This window comes from Phocoena sinus, chromosome 4 (assembly GCF_008692025.1).
Source record: "Phocoena sinus isolate mPhoSin1 chromosome 4, mPhoSin1.pri, whole genome shotgun sequence".
In the NCBI taxonomy this organism is placed as follows: domain Eukaryota; kingdom Metazoa; phylum Chordata; class Mammalia; order Artiodactyla; family Phocoenidae; genus Phocoena; species Phocoena sinus.
This window is the reverse complement of record NC_045766.1, coordinates 88,563,688-88,584,874: the sequence shown is the minus strand read 5'-3', so window position 1 is coordinate 88,584,874 and position 21,187 is coordinate 88,563,688. Positions and strand designations below refer to the sequence as shown.

The 21,187-nt window shown below is 40.8% G+C and overlaps 1 protein-coding gene across 1 annotated transcript; it reads right to left on the bottom strand.

Annotated features, from left to right (window-relative positions):
• Nucleotides 1-1,821: 1,821 nt before the first annotated feature.
• On the bottom strand, nucleotides 1,822-21,130 carry DPPA2 (developmental pluripotency associated 2). The gene is made up of 9 exons (XM_032629418.1): nucleotides 20,989-21,130; nucleotides 18,207-18,263; nucleotides 13,814-13,929; nucleotides 11,428-11,575; nucleotides 9,640-9,800; nucleotides 8,846-8,899; nucleotides 8,188-8,446; nucleotides 4,538-4,733; nucleotides 1,822-1,930 (listed from the first exon to the last, which is right to left on the bottom strand). Exons 1-9 carry the CDS (start codon nucleotides 21,128-21,130, stop codon nucleotides 1,822-1,824), a joined length of 1,242 nt encoding a protein of 413 aa, XP_032485309.1.
• Nucleotides 21,131-21,187: the final 57 nt, after the last annotated feature.

Genomic DNA, 21,187 nt, shown 5'->3' with positions numbered 1-21,187 from the left:
CAAAGACCCTACGTAGCCAAAAATAAATAATAAATAAATTCATTTTTTTAAAAAATGACTTATATTTTAAAAAAAAAGAAAAAGAACTTGATTGCTAGTAACCATAGCAAACTCAAGGGCAAGCACACACAAAGAAAAAACAGTAGTGAAAGTGTAATTGATATACAGGAGAGGGGGAAAAAAATGGAGTCATATAAAACGTTCAACTAAAATGAGAAGGAAAAGAGGGGAAGACAAAAAAATTCAAAAAGAGGGTGATGAAAACAAATACAGATCTTAATCCATCTATATCAATAATGTTGAACATCGATTTTCTAAATATACTAATTAATCCAGAAAAATTAACAAGAAGAAGCCACCACAATGAGAAGCCTGCACACTGCAACAAAGAGTAGCCCCCACTTGCCGCAACTAAAGAAAGCCTGCGTGCAGCAACGAAGACCCAACGCAGCCAAAAATAAATAATATATATAAAATAAATAAATTTATTTAAAAAATAAGATAGAAAGGCCAAAATCCAAAGCCCTGACATCCCCAAATGCTAGGGAGGATGTGGGGCAGAAGGAACTCTCATTCATTGCTGGTGGGAATGTAAAAGGGTACAGCCATTTTGGAAGATAGTTTGGCAATTTCTTACAAAACTAAACATACTCTTATGATTCAAAAATCATGTTCCTTGATATTTATCCAAATGAGTTGAAAATGTATGTTCACACAAAAACCTGCACACAAATGTTTATAGCAGCTTTATTCATAATTGCCAAAACTTGGAAGCAACCAAGGTGGCCTTCAATATGTGAATGGATAAATTATGGTACACCCAAACAATGGAGTATTCAGCATTAAAAAGTGAGCAATCCAGCCATGAAAAAACATGAAAGAATTTTAAATACATTTCCTGTTGTGAAAGAAGTAAATCTGAAAAGGCTACTGTATGATTCCAAATGTATGACATTCTGTAAAGAGGCAAAGCTATGCCAACAGGAAGAAGATCAGTGGTCTGGAGCTGGGGGGAGAAAGTGTTAAATAGGGGAAGCACAGAACATTTTTATAGCACAGTGAAACTATTTTGTATGACACTAAAATGATGAGTATGTCATTATACATTGGTCAAAACCCATAGAGTGTACAACACAAAGAATGAACCCTAATATAAACTATGGGCTTTGGGTGACAATGATGGGTCAATGTAGGTTCAACAACTGTGCCTCTCGGGGGCAGGATGTTGATAGTAGAGGAAATGGGGTGGGGAGGAGGGGTGATATTTGAGAATTCTGTACTTTCTGCTCAATTTTTCTGAAAGCTTAAAACTGCTAAAAAAAACAAAAATCTATTAACTAAAATAAAACCAAATTACATTCTATATAGCTAGTACTTGAAGCAGCAGTAACAGTCATTTTTTGGTAAACCCCAGTACAGAATCCAGACATTCCCATCTATACTTAAGGCATCAGGCAACATTGAGGATGGCGAGGACAGAGCATAGCAATCATTGGGATGCAAGTCACTTTAACTGTGGGCTCTCCATCATTTATCTCTTTTTTTTTTTCATGACTACTAGTAAGGAGTTTGAATCATAATCAAAGACTTCCCAACAAATAAAAGTCCAGGACTAGATGGCTTCACTGGTGTATTCTAACAAACATTTTTTTATATTGAGGTAAAATTGGTATATAACGTTATGTTACAGGTGTACAACATAGTAATTCAATATTTGTGTACACTACAAAACTGATATAAGTCTAGTTACCATCATTACCATACAATTACCCCCCTTCACACATTTCATCCACACCCCACCCCTTCCCCTCCGCTAACCATTTATTTTGTATTAAGACATGGCCCATCTAAAAGCAATGATGTTTGTATGTCCAAACCAGGTTTCTTCCTCTTCCCCATTGCAATTAATCTTTTCATAATTTTCTTATTCCTTTAAAGCAAGTCAGAAAAAAATTTTGGAAAATGGTTAGAATAAGATAGACCATTACATACCAGCCCCTTGAAAATGACCAGTAAAATGAGGAATACCCTTCTGGAGTTTGTGAGTAGTTTGCCCCACAGCCCTAGGATGGTGGGTAAAAAGATTTTATGTAATAAGCAAAGGAACAACATTGTCCACTTAATATCAGGGCTCCTATTCTCTAAATTACAATTGGTTCTACTTCCTTTATCTTTATACTCTTCCTTTCCTCCTCACAGCTTCTCCCCACATCCCCTCTCTGTTCACACTGCTCTTGGTATTCCCATTAAAAATTAAAAAGAAGAAACAGAGGAGGGAAGGAAGGAAGGAAGGAAGGGAAGACACAAACAAGATCCTTTGACATTACTGCCTCAACTAACTGCTATCTCCTCTAGCTCAGGTAGTAGAGATCATCAATATGACCTGTTCCTAGTTTTTCACATGCTCTGCTCCAACTATCACCTGACCCTCTCAACATACTCTCAAAAAGGCCGCCAATGGTGTACCAAATTCACATTCCCAACAACACTGCATTAACCATAATCTTACATGGCCATCTCACTACCAACTATTTCCTTCTGAAACTCTCGACCCATTGCTTTTTTTCTCATTTATCTCCCAACCTCTAACTGCACTTTTTCAGTCTTCATTGCTCACCTGCCATCGATAAGCTGCTTCTCTTTTAAGGTTCTTCTGCAGTCCCTTCTAATTCTTACATATTCTTATGTTCAATTTGTATGTTAATGACTCCCAAAGAGGTTTCTTTCTAACCCATACTTCTCTGAACACTAGACCCATGTGAAGCATGTCCCATGTATCATTCTTTGCCCTTGAACTGAACTTCTGCCTTTCCTCTAATAAGATGGCATTCTGTTCTCTATACTCCTGCAACTCTTACATTTGTCCCATTCCGCTTCAAATTCTTTACCAAGGTCATAAATTACATCTTTCCAGAATTATTATAGTAATCTCTGACACTCCAATCTAGTCTCTGTCACAAAATTTCAATCTACTTTCTTAAAAAACAAAAAAACCTCAAGACTTCCCTGGTAGTCCAGTGGTTAAGAATCTGCCTTCCAATGTAGGGGATGCGGGATTGATCCCTGGTCTGGGAACTAAGATCCCACATGCCATGGGGCAACGAAGCCCACATGCTCTAGGGCCCGCAGGCCACAACTACTGAGTCCGCACGCTCTGGAGCCCATGTGCTACAACTACTAAGCCCACACTCCACAGCTAGAAAAAAGCCCACGAGCCGCAACAAAGAGCCCGCACACCGCAATGAAAGATCCCGCATGCCACAATGAAGAGCCTGTGTGCTACAGCTAAGACTTGATGCAGCCAAATAAATAAATATTTTTAAAGTATATAACTTTAAAAAAAAAAAAACCTAATTTCCCTTCACACCCATCTTGCATCACCTCCATCCAATTCCATCACCAAAAGCTGAATTTTGTGCTCATGAGTTCCACGTCTATATAAAACCTAAAGTACTGCTTATGTATATGCACAATATGTGTTTTCTTGAGTGGAGAAGATGTTGTTATCATTATTTTCTCAAAGAAATCTATGTCCCAAAAGTGACTGAGAAACTATGACCCACAGGATAATATGAGACCTTTAATATAGATATAAAACCTTCAATAGTCTGCTCCTTCCCTTCCCAGACTTATTTGTCAATATAAGCTTCAATCATATTGGCCTATTTGCAATGTAAGCAGGTTATATTCTTCCATGTATTGGTAGGGGCTGTTTCGACTACCAAAATGCCCAAATTTTTACTTTCTAACTGGTAAACTCTTCCTCAGTACATGTAATCCCTTCTGAAGTTTCCCTAAGTCACTGCAATATAGGTACTTTCCAGATAGTTTCATAGCATCTCCTACTCATTTTCAACTCAGCATGCTACATGGGTTTTGTCTTCCTAATTTTTGTATCCCCAGCTAAGTATCTGACATACGATGAGAACCTAATTTTTTCTTTCTTAAAACAGATCTCTCTAAAATTGAGGCAGTTAAGGTCTTAACTTGTCAACTACCTTGTTAAGGTTGCTAAGAAGAAGACACATTTATCTGAGTTCTAATCCACTGCTAAATTTTTTTTAATTTATTTTATTTATTTTTATTTTTGGCTGCATTGGGTTTCCGTTGCCGCGCGTGGGCTTTTCTCTAGTTGGGACGAGCGGGGGCTCGCGGTGCATGGCTTCTCATTGCAGTGGCTTCTCTTGTTGCAGAGCACGGGCTATAGGCTCACGGGCTTCAGTAGTTGTGGCTCACGGGCTCCAGAGCACAGGCTCAGTAGTTGTGGCGCACGGGCTTAGTTGCTCCGCGGCATGTGGGATCTTCCCAGACCAGGGCTCGAACCCGTGTCCCCTGCATTGGCAGGTGGATTCCTAACCACTGCGCCACCAGGGAAGCCCCTGCTAAATTATTTTTGCTTCCTATTTTTGCCTGATCTATATGGCAAATTAAGAAAACAGCATGTTTGCCCTCTGCCTTCTCCTACTAAATTTTTCAGAAACCCATCTAGACATCTATTGTTCTGTGTGTCATATTTAGAAAGATACTTAAGGATTACCTCTTAGCACATTCAGGACATAACATATTATCTTCTAGGTCTGGGGATGGGAAAGTGCAGGCAGGTAACATGAAGAGAGAGATCATCCTCCTGGGAGTGCTAGGCACCCAGGTCTGACCTGCATGGAACTGCAGGCGAACCCAACCTTCTGTGTCTGCCAAGAGTGGTCTGCCATGGACCACACACCACCGGACACCTAGGCAAGGAAAAAGAAGCAAACATAAACTGCTACGATCAGGTAACTGTACCACAATCCAATCCCTCAGTGAGTCACTCTTGAATCAACTGAATGAGAAGCATGGAAAATGTAGACCAAAAGACACTGTAATCTAACTTCACAAACTACATAGCACAGAGGACAATAACAATTAACTTTTGGAAAAGTTGCTTTGTGTCCAGGATTTTGCTAAGTGACTTACATGTATTAATACATTTATTCTTAAGAACATCATTAATATTTACCTTTTATTTACTTTTCTTATTTACAGGTGAAGTAAGTGAAGCTTACAGTGTTAAAGTATCATAATTTTCCCAGAACTAAAACAAGGATCTAGATATTCTGATTCACAGCCAATTTGCCTAACCATTACATTGTACTGCCTCAACTATAGAAAACAGGCAAAAGGATCTTTTTTAAAAGTCTAACGAACAATCTAATTGGAGAGATGGGATATTTGAGAGACCACAGAGTAGTAAGTCCTATAGATATCAAGTGTCTGAAATTGAGGGAAAGGAGCAATCATTGTAGGCTTAAATATCTATAAAATCTCCCCAGTCAACTGTAAAATAAGAGTAGAGATGACCACGCTCTTGGATTGGAAGAATTCATATTATTTAAATGGCCATACTACAGAAAGCAATCTACAGATTTAACGTGATCCCTATCAAATAACCCATGATTTTTCACAGAACTAAAAAAATAGTTCTACAGTTTACACTGAACCATAAAAGACCCAGAATTGCCAAAGCAATCCTGAGGGAAAAGAACAAAGTAGGAGGCATAACGCTCCCAGACTTCAGATAACACTACAAATCTGCAGTAATCAAAACAGCATGAAAAAAAAGACAAAACAGCATGGTATTGGCACAAAAACAGACATATGGATCAATGGAACAGAATAGAGAGCCCAGAAATAAACACACACACTATGCTCAATTAATCTTTGACAAAGAAGGCAAGAATATACAATAGAGAAAAGACATCCTCTTCAGCAAATGGTGTTGGAAAAGTTGGACAGCTGCAAGTAAATCAATGAAGTTAGAACACATACTCACACCATATACAAAAACTCAAAATGGCTTAAAGACTTAAATATAAGACATGATAACTATAAGAGAACATAGGCAAAACATTCTCTGACATAAATTGTAGCAGTGTTTTCTTAGGTCAGTCTCCCAAGGCAAAAGAAATAAAAGCAAAAATAAATAAATGGGACCTAATCAAACTTACAAGCTTTTGTACAGCAAAGAAAACCATAAACAAACAAAAAAAAAACTTATGAACTGGGAGAAAATATCTGCAAATGACAAGACCACCAAAGGTGTAATTTCCAAAATATACAAACAGTTCATAACAAAAAAAACAAACAACCCAGTCAAATAATGGGCAGAATACCTAAATAGACATTTCTCCAAAGAAGACGTACAGGTGACCAACGGGCACATGAAAAGATGCTCAATACCACTAATTATTAGAGAAATGCAAATCAAAACTACACTGAGGTACCACCTCACACCATACAGAATTGCCATCATTAAAAAGTCTACAAATAGCAAGTGCTGGAGAGGATGTGGAGAAAAGGGGGAACCTTCCTACACTGTTAGTGGGAATGTAAATTGATATAGCCACTATGGAGAACAGTACAGAGTTCCTTAAAAAAAATAAAAACAGAGCTACCATGTGATCCAGCAATCCCACTCCTGGGCATATATCTGGAGAAAAACATGGTTCGAAAGAATACATGCACCCCAGTGTTCATTGCAGAGCTGTTTACAATAGTCAAGACATGGAAGCAACCTAAATGTCCATTGACAGATAAAAAAGATGTGGCACATATACACAATGGAGTATTAGCCATAAAAAAGAATGAAACAATGCCACTTGCAGCAACATGGATGTACCTAGAGATTATCATACTAAGTAAGTCATAAAGAGAAAGATAAATACCATATGATATCACTTATATGTGGAATCTAAAATATGACACAAATGAACTTATCTACAAAACAGAAACAGACACACAGACATAGAGAACACAGACGTGTGGTTGCCAAGGGGGAGGAGGTGTGAGAGGGATGGATTGGGAGTTTGGGATTAGCAGATGCAAACTATTATACACAGAATGGATAAAAAACAAGGCCTTACTGTATAGCACATGGAACTATAGAGTATGAAAAAGAATGTATACATATATGTATAACTGAGTCACTTTGCTGTACAGTAGGAATTAACACAACATTGTAAATCAACTATACTTCAATAGAATAAATTTAAAAAAATAAATTTTAAAAAAGTAATTTAAAGAGTGTGGTTAGGCACACTCCTGGATCCCAGTAGGTGCTTGATAACTGCTGAATGAAGAGGAACTAAAAGGATGAGTAGGGCTTCCCTGGTGGCGCAGTGGTTAAGGATCCACCTGCCAATGCAGGGGACACGGGTTCGAGCCCTGGCCCAGGAAGATCCCACGGGAGTTGTAACGGAGCAACTAAGCTCATGCACCACAACTGCTGAGCCTACGCTCTAGAGCCCACGAGCCACAACTTCTGAGCCTGCATGTCACAACTACTGAAGCCCGTGCACCTAGAGCCCGTGCTCTGCAGCAGAAGCCACCGCAAGGAGAAGCCTGCGCACTGCCACAAAGAGTAGCCCCGGATCGCAGCAACTAGAGAGTGCCTGCCCGCAGCAACGAAGACCCAATGCAGCCAAAAATAAATTAATTAATTAATAATAAAAAAAGAGGATCCAGAACATCTCTGGAAATGGGATGGAGAGAGGAAAAGAATTCAAGCCAAAAAAGAGAATGACTTTGTGCTGGCCTGAGGTACGGTCTGATGGAAATGTAAACAGAAATATCAGAGTGGAGCAAGAATTGGAGAAAGATGGGGCTAAGTTATTCTCGAGATTTCTCAAGAGGACAGGGGCCCCAAATATTTTAATTATCATTGCCTACTTTTAGGATACCGAGTTGTATTTCATAAGCCTCACAATCATTCTATCAAGTAGAATAGTTGAAATCTTCATTTTATAAATCAGGATACCAGGGTTTATGCTGAGTAACTTGCCAATGTCACATACCTAGGAAGTGGTAAGACGAGGGTTTGAACCATGGTCATTTTAATTAATTCTTCCAATCCAATAGAAAGGGGAAGACCTCAGGCTGTGGCTGACCACATTACCAGATTATGCTTTCTTCCCACCTTGGATCTGTGCTTAGCGATGAGAAAGTGTCCCCACTCAGCCACCTGGCTCAGAGAGCCATTCAGGCAAGACTTGGCTATTTATCAATCACAAGATAAGCCCTCTATGAACATAACGTCCCATCTGCAGATATTTTAACTAACGCTTTCCCTTTAACTACCATCAGTATTGGACTAATAAAAGTGTGCCTTTTTTCTCTGGCATGGTAACCATTTTTTAACGTTGATCTTACCGGAAGCTTGCGGCAGAAAGGACTCAACAGAGGTAGGCAGGGGACGTGAATTTACAGCCTTAGGTTGAACAGCTCTTGCAGCAATTCTTGACCATGCTGCCAACATGGCTGCCTGAGCTGAAGTTATCACTTCAACCATGTTAGTCCTTTCCTCATTCTCACTCATCTTCCTTTTCTGAACACTTGCTGTCTTGGTCACCGTCTTGTGTTTCCCTGGACATGACTGCAATCTGGCCTCCCGTGATGATTCAGGAATATACTGCAAATGGAATTCACGATGAGTATGCAGTGAAGCGTCACTGCCCCAAGGATATTTGGGTTGATTTTATCATTCTTCGTACATTGACCTGTGTATGTCAGTGTGGGAAGGGTTTAGGAATGTTAGTTCCCTCAGAGCAGTGGTTCTTAACTGAGAGAAATTTTGATTGTCAAAACTGTGTATAGGGGAAGGGAGATCACTGACACATTGTGGGTAGAATCCATGGATGTTTAGGCTACTAAACATCCTACAATGCACAGGACAAGCCCCAGGACAAAAAGAAATTAATTGGCCCGAAATGTTAATTGTCTTGGTTGAGAAACCTTGCCACCATATAGAGATGGTGGAGAGGAGGAAAAATTCACAATCAGAACTTACATCATGACACTCCTCACTCACCTGATCTTTTTCAGGATAAGCATGTTTCTGGAGTCTCAGATAAACTTCTATTTTCTAAGGAAATTAAGAGGGAAAATAAAAATTAAAACCTGCAGACTTCCCTGGTGGCACAGTTGTTAAGAATCTGCCTGCCAATACAGGGGACATGGGTCCGATCCCTGCTCCGGGAAGGTCCCACATGCCATGGAGCAACTAAGCCCCTGCACCACAACTACTGAGCCTATGCTCTAGAGCCCCAGGCCCACAACTACTGAAGCCCACATGCCACAACTACTGAAGTCTGCACACCTAGAGCCCATGCTCCACAACAAGAGAAGCCACCGTAATGAGAAGTCCATGCACCACAACGAAGACCCAAAAATAAATAAATAAATAAATAAATAGATTTAAAATTAATTAATTAATTAAAAATTAATTTAGGGCTTCCCTGGTGGTGCAGTGGTTGAGAGTCCGCCTGCCATTGCAGGGGACACGGGTTCGAGCACTGGTCTGGGAAGATCCCACATGCCGCGGAGCAACTAGGCCTGTGAGCCACAACTACTGAGCCTGCGCGTCTGGAGCTTGTGCTCCGCAACAAGAGAGGCCGCGATAGTGAGATATCCGCGCACCGCGGGCCAATGAAGAGTGGCCCCCGCTCACTGCAACTAGAGAAAGCCCACGCAGAGAAACGAAGACCCAACAGAGCCATAAATAAATAAATAAATAATTTTTTAAAAAATTGATTAAAAAAATTAAAAGCTGGCAGAGCTCCCATACTTGTTGCAAGCACCAGAGATTCCTACCAGTGCACTCACCTGACCATCGGTACTCAAATTAAGTTGTTGGCACCATTTCCGCAAAGTATCCCGACTCACGTTGTTAATTGGAGGCAATATGGTTGGCAAGGGATAAATAGGTTTACAACAACTAGATTTTGGGCAAGCTTTGAACTCTTCATCTGTTTGAGGAGGATGAACTGAGAAAAGAAGAGAACCAAAGTAGTAATAATGTAATATTTGTAAATTCTTTAAAATTTTACAAAGTTCTCACTTATTTCTCATAACCCAATTTGTACATATACATATCAACTATTTTTCCTCATCTTACAAATAAGGTAATAGATTCAGGAGTTAAATGACTTACCCAAGATCACACCACCATTAAAATGGCAGACCTGGGACTCAAACACACATTTTGAAATTCTAAATTCCACTTTTTTTACACTACCTATAGCAGCCTGCTTTTTGCAGCCATAAACAACCACCTGGATAGAACATTATATTGGATTGCTCCTCCAAAATGTGTAGATGTTGGACCACAAAATATCTGTCCTTACAGAAATAATTAAAACCACCCCATCCAACAATGGTCCTCCATTCTGTCAACCTGCCTCATTTTTCTCTACAGAGAAAATGTACCTTGTCTCACATCACTTTGCTTAACTTATCACTGTCTACTTTATCTGGAAGCCCTCGTTATTTGCCCCCAAAATAAAATCATTCTGAAAATACTTATTCAATGCCTTCATATGAAGCCCTGATACAAAGGGTCATGATATTAAGAGCCGCTAGATATTTGATCAGTAATTGCTCACCAAGCAAAAGACTAGTTGCTTTTCAAAATGATTTAGTCTCCCAAATACCATCTGATCTTATATGTGGACTCTAAAAAGGCTGAACTCAGGAACGGAGAGTAGATTGGTGGTTGCCAGGAATTGGGAGTAGGGGAAATGGGAAGATGTTGATCAAAGGGTACAAATTTTCAGTTATGAGTAAGTTCTAGGGATCTAATGTATAGCATGGTGACTACAGTTAATAGTATAATGTATGCTTAAAAATTGAGAAGACAGTAAATCTTAAAATGTTCTCACCACAGTGGGGGAAAAGTTAACTATGTGAGTTGATGGATGTGTTAATTAACCTTATTTTGATAATCATTTTGCAATATATATGTACATCAATCATCACCCTGTACACCTTAAAATTACACCATGTTTTATGTGTCAGTTATATCTCAAAAAAGCTCGAAATAAAAGAAAAAGGAAAAAGCTCGGAATGATTTGGTTTTCATAAGAAGTATGTAAAAATGGAAAGAAGATTGAGCGTCATGGGTTGGGAATTTGAGCTCACATCTAGCTGCCCCATGAGGTCACGCTCTGTCCAAAGCACTCCACATGCCTAGTTTTTTGGGGTTTTTTGTTTGTTTGTTTTGCGGTACGCAGGCCTCTCACTGTTGTGGCCTCTCTCATTGCGGAGCACAGGCTCCAGACGCGCAGGCTCAGTAGCCATGGCTCACGGGCCCAGCCGCTCCGCGGCATGTGGGATCTTCCCGGACCGGGGCACGAACCTGTGTCCCCTGCATCGGCAGGCGGACTCTCAACCACTGCGCCACCAGGGAAGCCCACATGTCTACTTTTTGTGCCTTTTTAAAAGCAAGACAGTAATGGTGCTTAGCAAATGAGCAGTATGAGAGTTTGAGAAATCTCCTACCACAGATAATTAGGTGAGATTTAAACTGGGTGTTGCATAGTTAAAGGACAGGGGAAGAATAATCTTCCAGAGCTGGAGGAGCAGCAAACTGAGCTCACTCTGTTGCTCTCATACCTTGATCATCTGGACTCAGTGACTCCACTTTGACTTCTGAAGTTGAAGAAACACTTGGTTCCGTTAGATGGTCTTCAACAATTTCCTCATTAACTGGAATCAATGTAAGAACCATATTTTCTTCACCTAAGAGCTCTTCAAAGAAATTCTGGAAAAGCAAGGCTCAATCACTGATTCTCATTTAATGCTGTACAACTAAAATGTTTACTTTCATGGCACAACTAATGAATAAGGGAAGCCAATAGCTGGATGGAGAGACTGAGATTCCCTGAATTTGGTATTGATTCATAGGCCCTTTATTAGATGGGAAAAACAATGAGGAAATGGGCAAAAGCAGATTTACATGTGGATTTTAAGAGGAAATTAAAGCATAGATCTTGGGTTTGGGGAAACCATTTCCTTCATGGCCTTCCTCTCCATCAGTTAAAACACCAAATACTTTCATTTTATCTCCTAAATCTATGTAGAAGGTGTTTCTGCCTTTTCATCTTCTGTTGTGTGATTCACGTTATCATCACTGGCAGGATCAGTAATCTCCTGTGATTCCAATCCATTCTGGCTCCTTTCTGCAGACTGCTCTCCTGCTTGTTCAAAATACTTAAGTTAAAAGACAAAACTCCCTGGTATAGCCTGTAAGTTCTTAACAGCCGGGCCCCCTGCCTGCCTTTCCAGCTTTAGAGCCCTGAGCTTTCTGAGCTTCAGCCATACCAACCTTGTTTCAGCCCCAAAACCGGTGGGGAGCAAATGTATCTGTCTTACCCTCCATTGCTATCGCAGGGCTTACACAGTGCCCAGCACAGAGTGGACACTCAGTGTTCTTTTAACAATTTCATGAATTAAAGATAAAGTGGATAGGTAGGAAGGAACTGATATTTACTGGTTTTGTACAGTCCACATGTACTGTGCCAGGAGCTTTTTGTATTTCTCATTTAATCCTATAACATACTTGTAGTAATTTATTAGTTTTCATATTTTAGAAATTAGGCAACTGAGGCTCAGAAATTACATGACCGATAACATAGAGTCACGTATGCTTAAGTTTCTAGCTTTTCCTCTCCAATCCAAGGGTGAATAAACTCCATTCCAGCTCAACTGTAATATTCTCTTCTCTGAACATCTAAGTGTATCCGATGCGGCCAGGCCCGTCCCCGTCCCCCCCCACCCCCGCCCACCCGCCCGGTTTAAATCTCTTCAAAGACTTCCCCTTGCTCTGCACTTCAGCTAGCAAAAGGGATTTTGCCTTTGTACACCACTTTTTCAAAGCACTCCAGGAAACATTTCACTGGTCAGCTTAAAAAAAAAAGGACATTATTGGGAGAATATCGCTCCACTCAAGAGGTAAGCAGCTATATGACTTGCCCATAATCATATACTTCATATTGGCCAATTCAGTTCTCTAGCCCAGTATAGTGGCCCCTGCAAATACCTATGAAACCTACTCAATTTATATTTTCCTCTAGTCCAGGGCTACCCAAGCCTAGTCAGGAAACCCTTTGGTACCAAGGCCATTGGGAGTAGGTTTGCTTCTTACTCCTGGGGGAAAGAAACCTACTAGTCACGTCACTTTCTGACCTTATCCACGTTACCCTTTTCACTTTCTTTTTACCGCAGCTCTCTATTTCTTTACCGTTTTATCTTGCCCAGCTACAACATGTCTTTCTACAAAATAAATATCTTACTTTGAACTAGGAACAGAAATATTTAGTTTCTCCTTTTTTACTTTCACCCAAGTTGTATACCGCAATCACATGAAAGAAAAGTAATAATTCGCTTGCAAAGGAGGGAGATTCTCAGATAGAGATTTCTTACATCCAGAAAGACGGAAATATAAGTGAGCTCTAGAAAGGCTTTAAAAAGTGAATCTGTGGGAAAATAAATGAAATTCAAACCAAACTTACCTTCTCACAATTTGGGTGTGCCATTCCAAGGAACTCTCAGAGAAAGGCAGAGCCAGCAATGTTAAGGATATCTGCAATTTAATCCTCTTAACCTGAGGTTTCTAGTCCAATTTCTCCTTTTATAAGCAAATGTCTCCTACTTCCTGTTTTCCAGAAGAGCTGTCTTCCTTCCTCCTCTTTTCCCCCTCCCTTGTTATCTGACAGTGTGATAATTTCATCAGTTTTATACCCAGGCTTGTCTATTAGGCAAGAGTTAAGTTATTGGGTAATTAATATCTCTCCTGATTTTTTAAAAAATTTTTGGGTTTTATTCCTTTAAGGTGAGACTTAGGTGAAACTTGAAAATGACAAACACTTGTTGACAAGTTACAAACAAATAAACAATCTTTGTAAACAATATTGGTGATGGATTGAATGATGCTTTGTGGAGGGAATAGAAGTTCAAAGGTATTTTATAACTGATTTATGCCCATGGGTGTGTCGCTCACTGGGAGATTAGATTTAGATCGTAGGGACTGGATAACAGGATCTCTTCTGGATCTAGATCTAAACACAGGTTTTAAGCCTGCAATAATGGCGATCTGAGTAGAAGGGAAAGGTTTGGCTATTCAGAATAAGAACAGCAGAAGCCATAACGCTAAGGCAAGTGACGTACTAATGAATGCAGGAGAAGGAACTGCAAAAACTTGGGAATTGCTGGAGGATAATGTTGCGGGCAGGATGTGATGAGACAGGAGGCTGGAAAAGTCACAGATGTTTTTATAGGTCACTCTAAAGGAGCCAGAGTTTCTAAAGGAAAATATATTCACAAACAGTATGGCAACTCTGACATTCGTTGGTCTCACAATGGGCTTTCTCTTCCCCTAGGTAAATAGTCTGGTCCCTCAGTCTCAGGACCCAGGGAGCCGAGATCAGTTTAACCTAAATATTATATTATATTCAAAGTGCAAGGGCTCTGCCTCAGTTTGCTGAAGAGCTGGTTGGAAAATTAAACTATGAGACTCCACCCCAGACCTTCAGAATCAGATCCTTAAGGGCAGGACCCAGAAATCTGTGCTTCAACCAGCCCTCAGGGTTGTTCTTATGCACCTAAAAGTCTGTAAACATTGGCTAGATCAGGGTGTGACCAAATGGTTTTGGATTAGGCAGATAATGCTTGGAATCCTGACTCCTCCCTTCCAAGATGGAAACTGAATTGGCCCATAGAGATTCAGCCAAGAAAAACTCCATCTCCCCACTTGGGTGTGGCCCCTACCTACAGGCTTTTTCTGGATGATTTAGAAGGGAGGTGACCTGGTAACCAGAACAGATTGATTCCAGTGCCTTAGGTTAGGATGGGACTTCAAGTGAGAAGACCATTCATTACCATATCTCTTTTCTTAGCATTTATTACAATATAATTATTTATTTTCTTGGGTTTTCCCCTCTGTTTTTTAAAAATATTATATTATGGGAAAGTTCAAACATATAAAAGCAGACAGTTCACAGTGTATACCTATATCAAATCATCACAATGTACACTTTAAACATCTTAGAATTTTATTTGTCAATGATACCTCAATAAAGCTGAAAGAAAAGAAAAAAATAATAAAAGAAGACAGTAATATCACCAGCCCTCATGGATCCAGCTTTGAACAACTATTGACTCCCAGCCAATCTGTTTTCATCTAAACCACCACCTATTCCCCCTCTCTTGGGTTATTTTAAAAGAAATACCAGACTTCATAGCTTTCATTCATAAATTCGGGGGGAAAAAAGACTTTTTCCAACTATAGTTACAATATCTTTTTCATATCTAAAAATAATTTAGAATAATTTTTTAATTTTATTGCACTATTCAGTCTGTTTAAACATCCAGCAGTATTTAAATATGCAATTATCTCATACTCTCATTTTCTTGTTTTAACAATCTGTTGGAATCAGGATCCAGATAAGGGCTACACACCGTGATTAGATATGTGCCTTAATATAAAATAGATAAGGACCTACCATGTAGCACAGGGCATGTTTCTCAAAACTCTGTAATGACCTATATGGGAAAAGAATCTAAAAAACAGTGGATATGGGAATTCCCTGGCAGTCCCGTGGTTAGGACTCTGCACTTCCACTGCAGGGGACACGAGTTCAATTCCTGGTAGTGGAACTAAGATCCTGAAAGCTGCGCAGCGTGGCCAAAAAAACAAAACAAAAAAGAGTGGATATATATATGTATAACTGATTCACTTTGCTGTAGAACAGAAACTAACACAACATTTTAAATCAACTATACTCCAATAAAAATTATTTTTAAAAAAGGATATATGCCTTAAATTTTCTTTTCTTTTTTCTTTTTGGCCATGCTGCACGTAGGATATTAGTTCCCTGAGCAGACCAGGGATCCACCCCCGGGCCCTAGTCAGGGAGAGCACGGAGTCCTAATCACTGGACCGCCCGGGAATTCCCACCTTAAATTTTCTTTAATCTGTAAATTCTCCCTCCATCTTTTATTTTCCTCACAAATTTTGTTTTTGTTCCTATTATTGCTTAAAGAATTGTGTGAATTTCCTGTAGTTTTATACCTAGGTTTTGCTAATTTCATTTGTACTTCCACTTTAAGCTAGTCTTCTATCCTCTGCATTTATTGTAAATGGGCTTGATCAGGCTTCCCTGGTGGCGCAGTGGATGAGAGTCTGCCTGCCAATGCAGGGGACATGGGTTCATGCCCCGGTCCGGGAAGATCCCACATGCCGCAGAGCGGCTGGGCCTGCGAGCCATGGCCCGCTGAGCCTGCACTTCTGGAGCCTGTGCTCCGCAGCGGGAGAGGCCACAACAGTGAGAGGCCCGCGTACCGCACAAAAAAAAAAAAAAAAAACTCTTTCCCTTTCTCTTCACTCATTTGACTCCGCATTCTTTAAACTTATTTTTTTAACTTATTTTTAATTCAAGTATATCTGACATATAACATTGTGTAAATTTAAGGTGTACATGTTAATTTGATACATCTGTATATTGTAATACTGTTGCCATTATAGCTATAATTAGCATTCTATCCTGTTCTTTAAGTGTAAATGCCAGTTTTTTGTAGTGACCCTAAAAGAGTTTACTCTTGTTATTCTCTTATTCCTTTTCTTCATAGAATTTCTTTAAATCTGTATATATTTGAAATTTTGATTGTTTAACTTCATCTCCCCAGTTAGACAGCAGGCTCCAGAGAGCAATGGTCTAACCTAGAGCATTGCACTGTATCAGGCTCAGAACAGAGGCTCAATCAATGCTGGTTATTCATCCTGCATCAGCCTCTATTCCCTGCCCCCCACACCATGCCACCAACTCCCTTTTGAGTAGATGGTCCTCTCTGTGCTGCTGCTCTAATGGATATGCTGTAACTGCTGATAACGGACTCACCTGACTCTCTCCTGTCAGACTGTGACATTGTCAAGTTCTCAGACTCACCTTTATTCTCCCCATGCTCAGCTCAGTGTCTGGTTTAGAGAAGGCTCTTAATTAGGCACAACAAAGGACTCAAATTTTATTACACCAATTTCAGTTTAGGGCTCAGTATATACCTCAAAGCTGAAAAGCAGCCACTAAATGGATGTTAAGCTATAAAAAATAACCTAGACTGTAGGGTAGAGATTTTAAAAAGAAAAAAAATTGTTTATGTATACTTGGATTCTAATATTATTCCAATAATAGAGAATAGTTCTGAAATAAAAATGTATTACCTATTTCAAATATATTTTATTTACATATTGTAAGTTAAATATTTAAATACACTGTATTTTTTTGTTTAGATAAATATTTTTCAAAAGTTTTTTTTTTTTAAATCAAAGGAACATGCTCTGTAATAGTAAATGTTCATGGAGCACCAATATGTAACAGATAAAAATGGAGCAACTCTGGTTGAAAAATAAAAAAACATAAGACATCCCCGCAGAACCCTCAGATGCTGAGAAACAGTTTGGGAACTATGGTTCGGTATCACTCTCATGTGGAAGGGACAGCTACTGAGTTCTTCAGTTTTCTGAGGAGGAAGATAAAAGATGCACTCTGAAAGATGTTCGCAACTTTGCCACATCCTTCATTTCAAGAAATTCCCACTTCCAAGCACTACTGAAAATTCATTTCTACTTTACAGCGGTAGTTACAGATCTTCGTCTTCTGATCGAGAATAAATGAGCATTTTTGCTTTTTTTTTTTTTTTTCTGAAAAAAATATCTCTTCTCTATCATGAAGCAACAGTCACAATTAGGAGAATCTTAAATTCAGAATCCAGACAAGTAAGGTCTATCCTCTGTTCTGTATGACTTAGAAGATGTGGTTAGGACAGAGCATGGCAGTCAGGGGAGATGAGGTGGGAAGGACAATTTTTTTGTTGTTGTTGTTTTGCGGTACACGGGCCTCTCACTGCTGTGGCCTCTCCCGTTGCGGAGCACAGGCTCCGGACGCGCAAGCTCAGCGGCCATGGCTCACAGGCCCATCCGCTCCACGGCATGTGGGATCTTCCCGGACCGGGTCACGAACCCATGTCCCCTGCATCGGCAGGCAGACTCTCAACCACTGCGCCACCAGGGAAGCCCAGTTCAACTTTTTGAACATAACTTTTTATTCTGTCTAGTTCCTTTCCTTTCTGGTCTAATAGTTTTTCTGTCTCCTTTTCCCCACCTAACTCCTAAAACACTGATGTCCCATGAAGTTGCATCTCTCTATTCTTGATCATGCTTCATGCTTTTCTAGAGCAGCTTCATCCATTTTTCCAATTTCAACCTCCACCTACATGCTGATGACTCCCATATATGTATTTCTAGCCCAATCTTTTTGCCTGCCTTACTGACCCAAGTTTTGGCATATCAGGCTATGCACTTCAAACTTAGTAAGAAGTAAACTCAGTGACATCCTTACCAACTTTCACCTCCTTTGGTATTTCTTCTTGAGATGTGTTATCATCCACCCAGTCATCTAAAGGCAGAAACGTAACAACTACTTAAAACACCCCTTCTCCTTAAACTCCAATAGGTCAAAGTCCTGTGGAGTCAAACATGTTGCTTGATTTTGCCTCTCCTATAATTCTACTGCCATTGCCTTATTTCTTGTCTAAAGCATCTCTAACCCGTTATTGAAACACACACACACACACACACACACACACACACATTCTTTTTCAGATTCAACCCATTCTGTGTGTTTTGTTTGTTTGTTTGTTTGTTTGTCTCCATCAGGTCTTAGTCGCAGCCCGTGGGCTCTTCCTTGCGGCGGCACGAGGGCTCCAGAGTGCGCAGGCTTAGTTGCCCCGTGACATGTGGGATCTTAGTTTTGCAACTGAGGATCTAACCCGTGTCCCCTGCATTGGAGGGCAGATCAGGGAAATCCTTAACCCATTCTTTTTTCTTAATTTATTTATTTTTAATTTTATTTAGTTATTTTTTTTTTGGTTGTGTTGGGTCTTTGTTGCTGCACGTGGGCTTTCTCTAGTTGCCGAGAGTGGGGGCTACTCTTCGTTGCAGTGCACGGGCTTCTCATTGCAGTGGCTTTTCTTGTTGTGGAGCATGGGCTCTAGGCGAGGGGGCTTCAGTAGTTGTGGCACGCGGGCTTAGTTGCTTTGCAGCATGCGGGATGTTCTTGGACCAGGGCTTGAACCCGTGTCCCCTGAATTGGCAGGTGGATTCTTAACCACTGTGCCACGAAGGAAGTCTCCCAACCCATTCTTGATGATGCTTGATGTATGTTACCTCAAGTTGAGTTTCATAACTAGGGAATTTAGTGTCTGTGCTGTGCGCACCAGGGTGAGATAGGAAGCAGTTTTATTTATTTATTTTTAATGAAATTATTTATTGGCCACACTGCGTAGCATGCAGGGTCTTATTTCTCTGACCAGGGATCGAACCTGCTCCCCTTGCAGTGGACGTGCAGAGTCTTAACCACCAGACCACCAGAGAAGTCACAGGAAGTAGTTTTAGAGGTTTAGAATTGGCGTCCCCACTGTGATAGCTCTTATCCCACAGGCCAAGGATCCAATGTGGTGGTTACTTCATCTGTCAAGTATATCAATTCCAATTATACATTCAGAGACTGAGAAAATGATCCCTGGGTGTCTTCATAAAAACAGTGGGCCTACCGGAGCTAGACTTTAGCCAGGACTCAGCTATTATGGGGCTGCTTTAAGCCCCCAACCTAAAAAAAAGGGGGTCATGATGGTAATTTGGGTATCAAAGTCAATTCAGATCCTGTGTCCAATAGTCTTTAAAATGTCTCATTTCTCTTTTCCAGTGTACAGTCACATGGTTAAATGCCTGTATATCCCTTTGGAGAAAGACGGGGGAATAATTATAAGAAATACTTGTTATGGGGGCTTCCCTGGTGGCGCAGTGGTTGAGACTCCGCCTGCCGATGCAGGGGACACGGGTTCGTGCCCCGGTCTGGGAAGATCCCACATGCCGCGGAGCGGCTGGGCCCGTGAGCCATGGCCGCTGAGCCTGCGCGTCCGGAGCCTGTGCTCCGCAACGGGAGAGGCCACAACAGTGAGAGGCCCGCGTACCGCAAAAAAAAAAAAAACTTGTTTTGGTGGTTACAGGGTCCTTCTTCACAGGAAGCCGCCATCTCATCTCCTAGTGGGTTCTGGATCTGAAAATCAGCTGAGGTCTGGGAGCTAAGCAAGAGATGGTGACTTTTTACTAGAATGACTGCCCTTAGCCTCCTGCTCCTCTATCCTTGACTTTGATTATAGCTGTTAAGAAGCATCCTTTTTCATAATAGATACATGTATTAAATCATTATGTTGTACCCCTCAAACTTGTACAATGTTATATGTCAATTATCTCAATAAAACTGGAAAAATTTTAAATACAAGTAATTGTTTACTTCCACATTAAAAAAAAAAGAAGCAGCATCCTTGTTGGCTGCCCATCTACTTTGCCCCTAGCTGTCATGCACTACTTACCATCTCCATATCCTCCTGTGAATCAAGCCCCCTTGGCTGCCCTCCAACCCTCCTGGTAATTGCAGCCTCCTGGTTTCTGCTGGTTAAGAGCCACCATATGACTCATTTACTTCAGGGACTATAATCCCCAGAATGACATTAACAAGCCCAACTCTGTGACTGCCTCATCTACCATCAGCCTTGTCTCAGCAATACCGGTGCTCCCTTCTCCAGCATGTTCCTGCTGGGCCCTCCTGAGGAACAGTCTCTGGTAGGTGTCTGGCCTCACATAACTTGTCCATCCCTGCAGATTCACTTTCCTCAGCTTCTTTATTCCCTCCTCTACCCTCTGCCAGGGCAGCTTGGGCATTTATACTTTGCTCAGTGTTACCTGTCACTTGCCCTGGGCCTCTAAGAATCATCCTAGCAGTGAATTTGTCCCATCTCCTGGGATGCTTGCTAGGATATTGAATCCCGTGCAAAGAGAAAATATCCCTCCAAGACAATAAATTCTTTCTTATCTAATGTTGTATTCCAGTTCTTTTGGTCAGTTGCTTTTAAAACCTAACACAAGAATTATTTCCCTAGCTCCTGCCAGAACATACTGGCTAATGTCTCCGGATCCTCTGGTGGATATTCTCTGTCCTCTCTTGCCAGGCCCATCACTTCCTCAGCTGGGTTATGCTGGAATGTAATTCTCAGTTATTGGCCTAGTAGCTGGGAGAGGAGTTTGGAGGAACTTTTGAGGGGAGTACCTGTCACTGTTACCTTTCGGGGGAGAGGCCTGTGCGGCATCCTCCAGCATATAGGTAGTGTTAGTTCTTACTGGGGAACCACGGACCAGCTCTGTAAAGTCTGAGAACTCACAGGGCTCTACAGAGCCGACACTCTCAGGGGCACCCACTCCCATACCCCCACCTGATGTTTCAGGGTCCAAGATGTTCCCAATCAGGTTGCTGACTTTAGC

What these genes read in the sequence shown, in the direction of transcription:
- DPPA2 (XM_032629418.1), bottom strand. Translation starts at nt 21,130, where the DNA reads ATGGGAGTGGGTGCCCCTGAGAGTGTCGGCTCTGTAGAGCCCTGTGAG. An exon ending in ACTGAGTCCAGATGATCAAG is followed by an intron (nt 9,801 to 11,427) that starts GTATGAGAGCAA and finishes TTCTTTTCTCAG; the next exon opens with TTCATCCTCCTCAAACAGAT. An exon ending in TGTCCTGAATGTGCTAAGAG is followed by an intron (nt 1,931 to 4,537) that starts GTAATCCTTAAG and finishes CTTGCTTTAAAG; the next exon opens with GAATAAGAAAATTATGAAAA.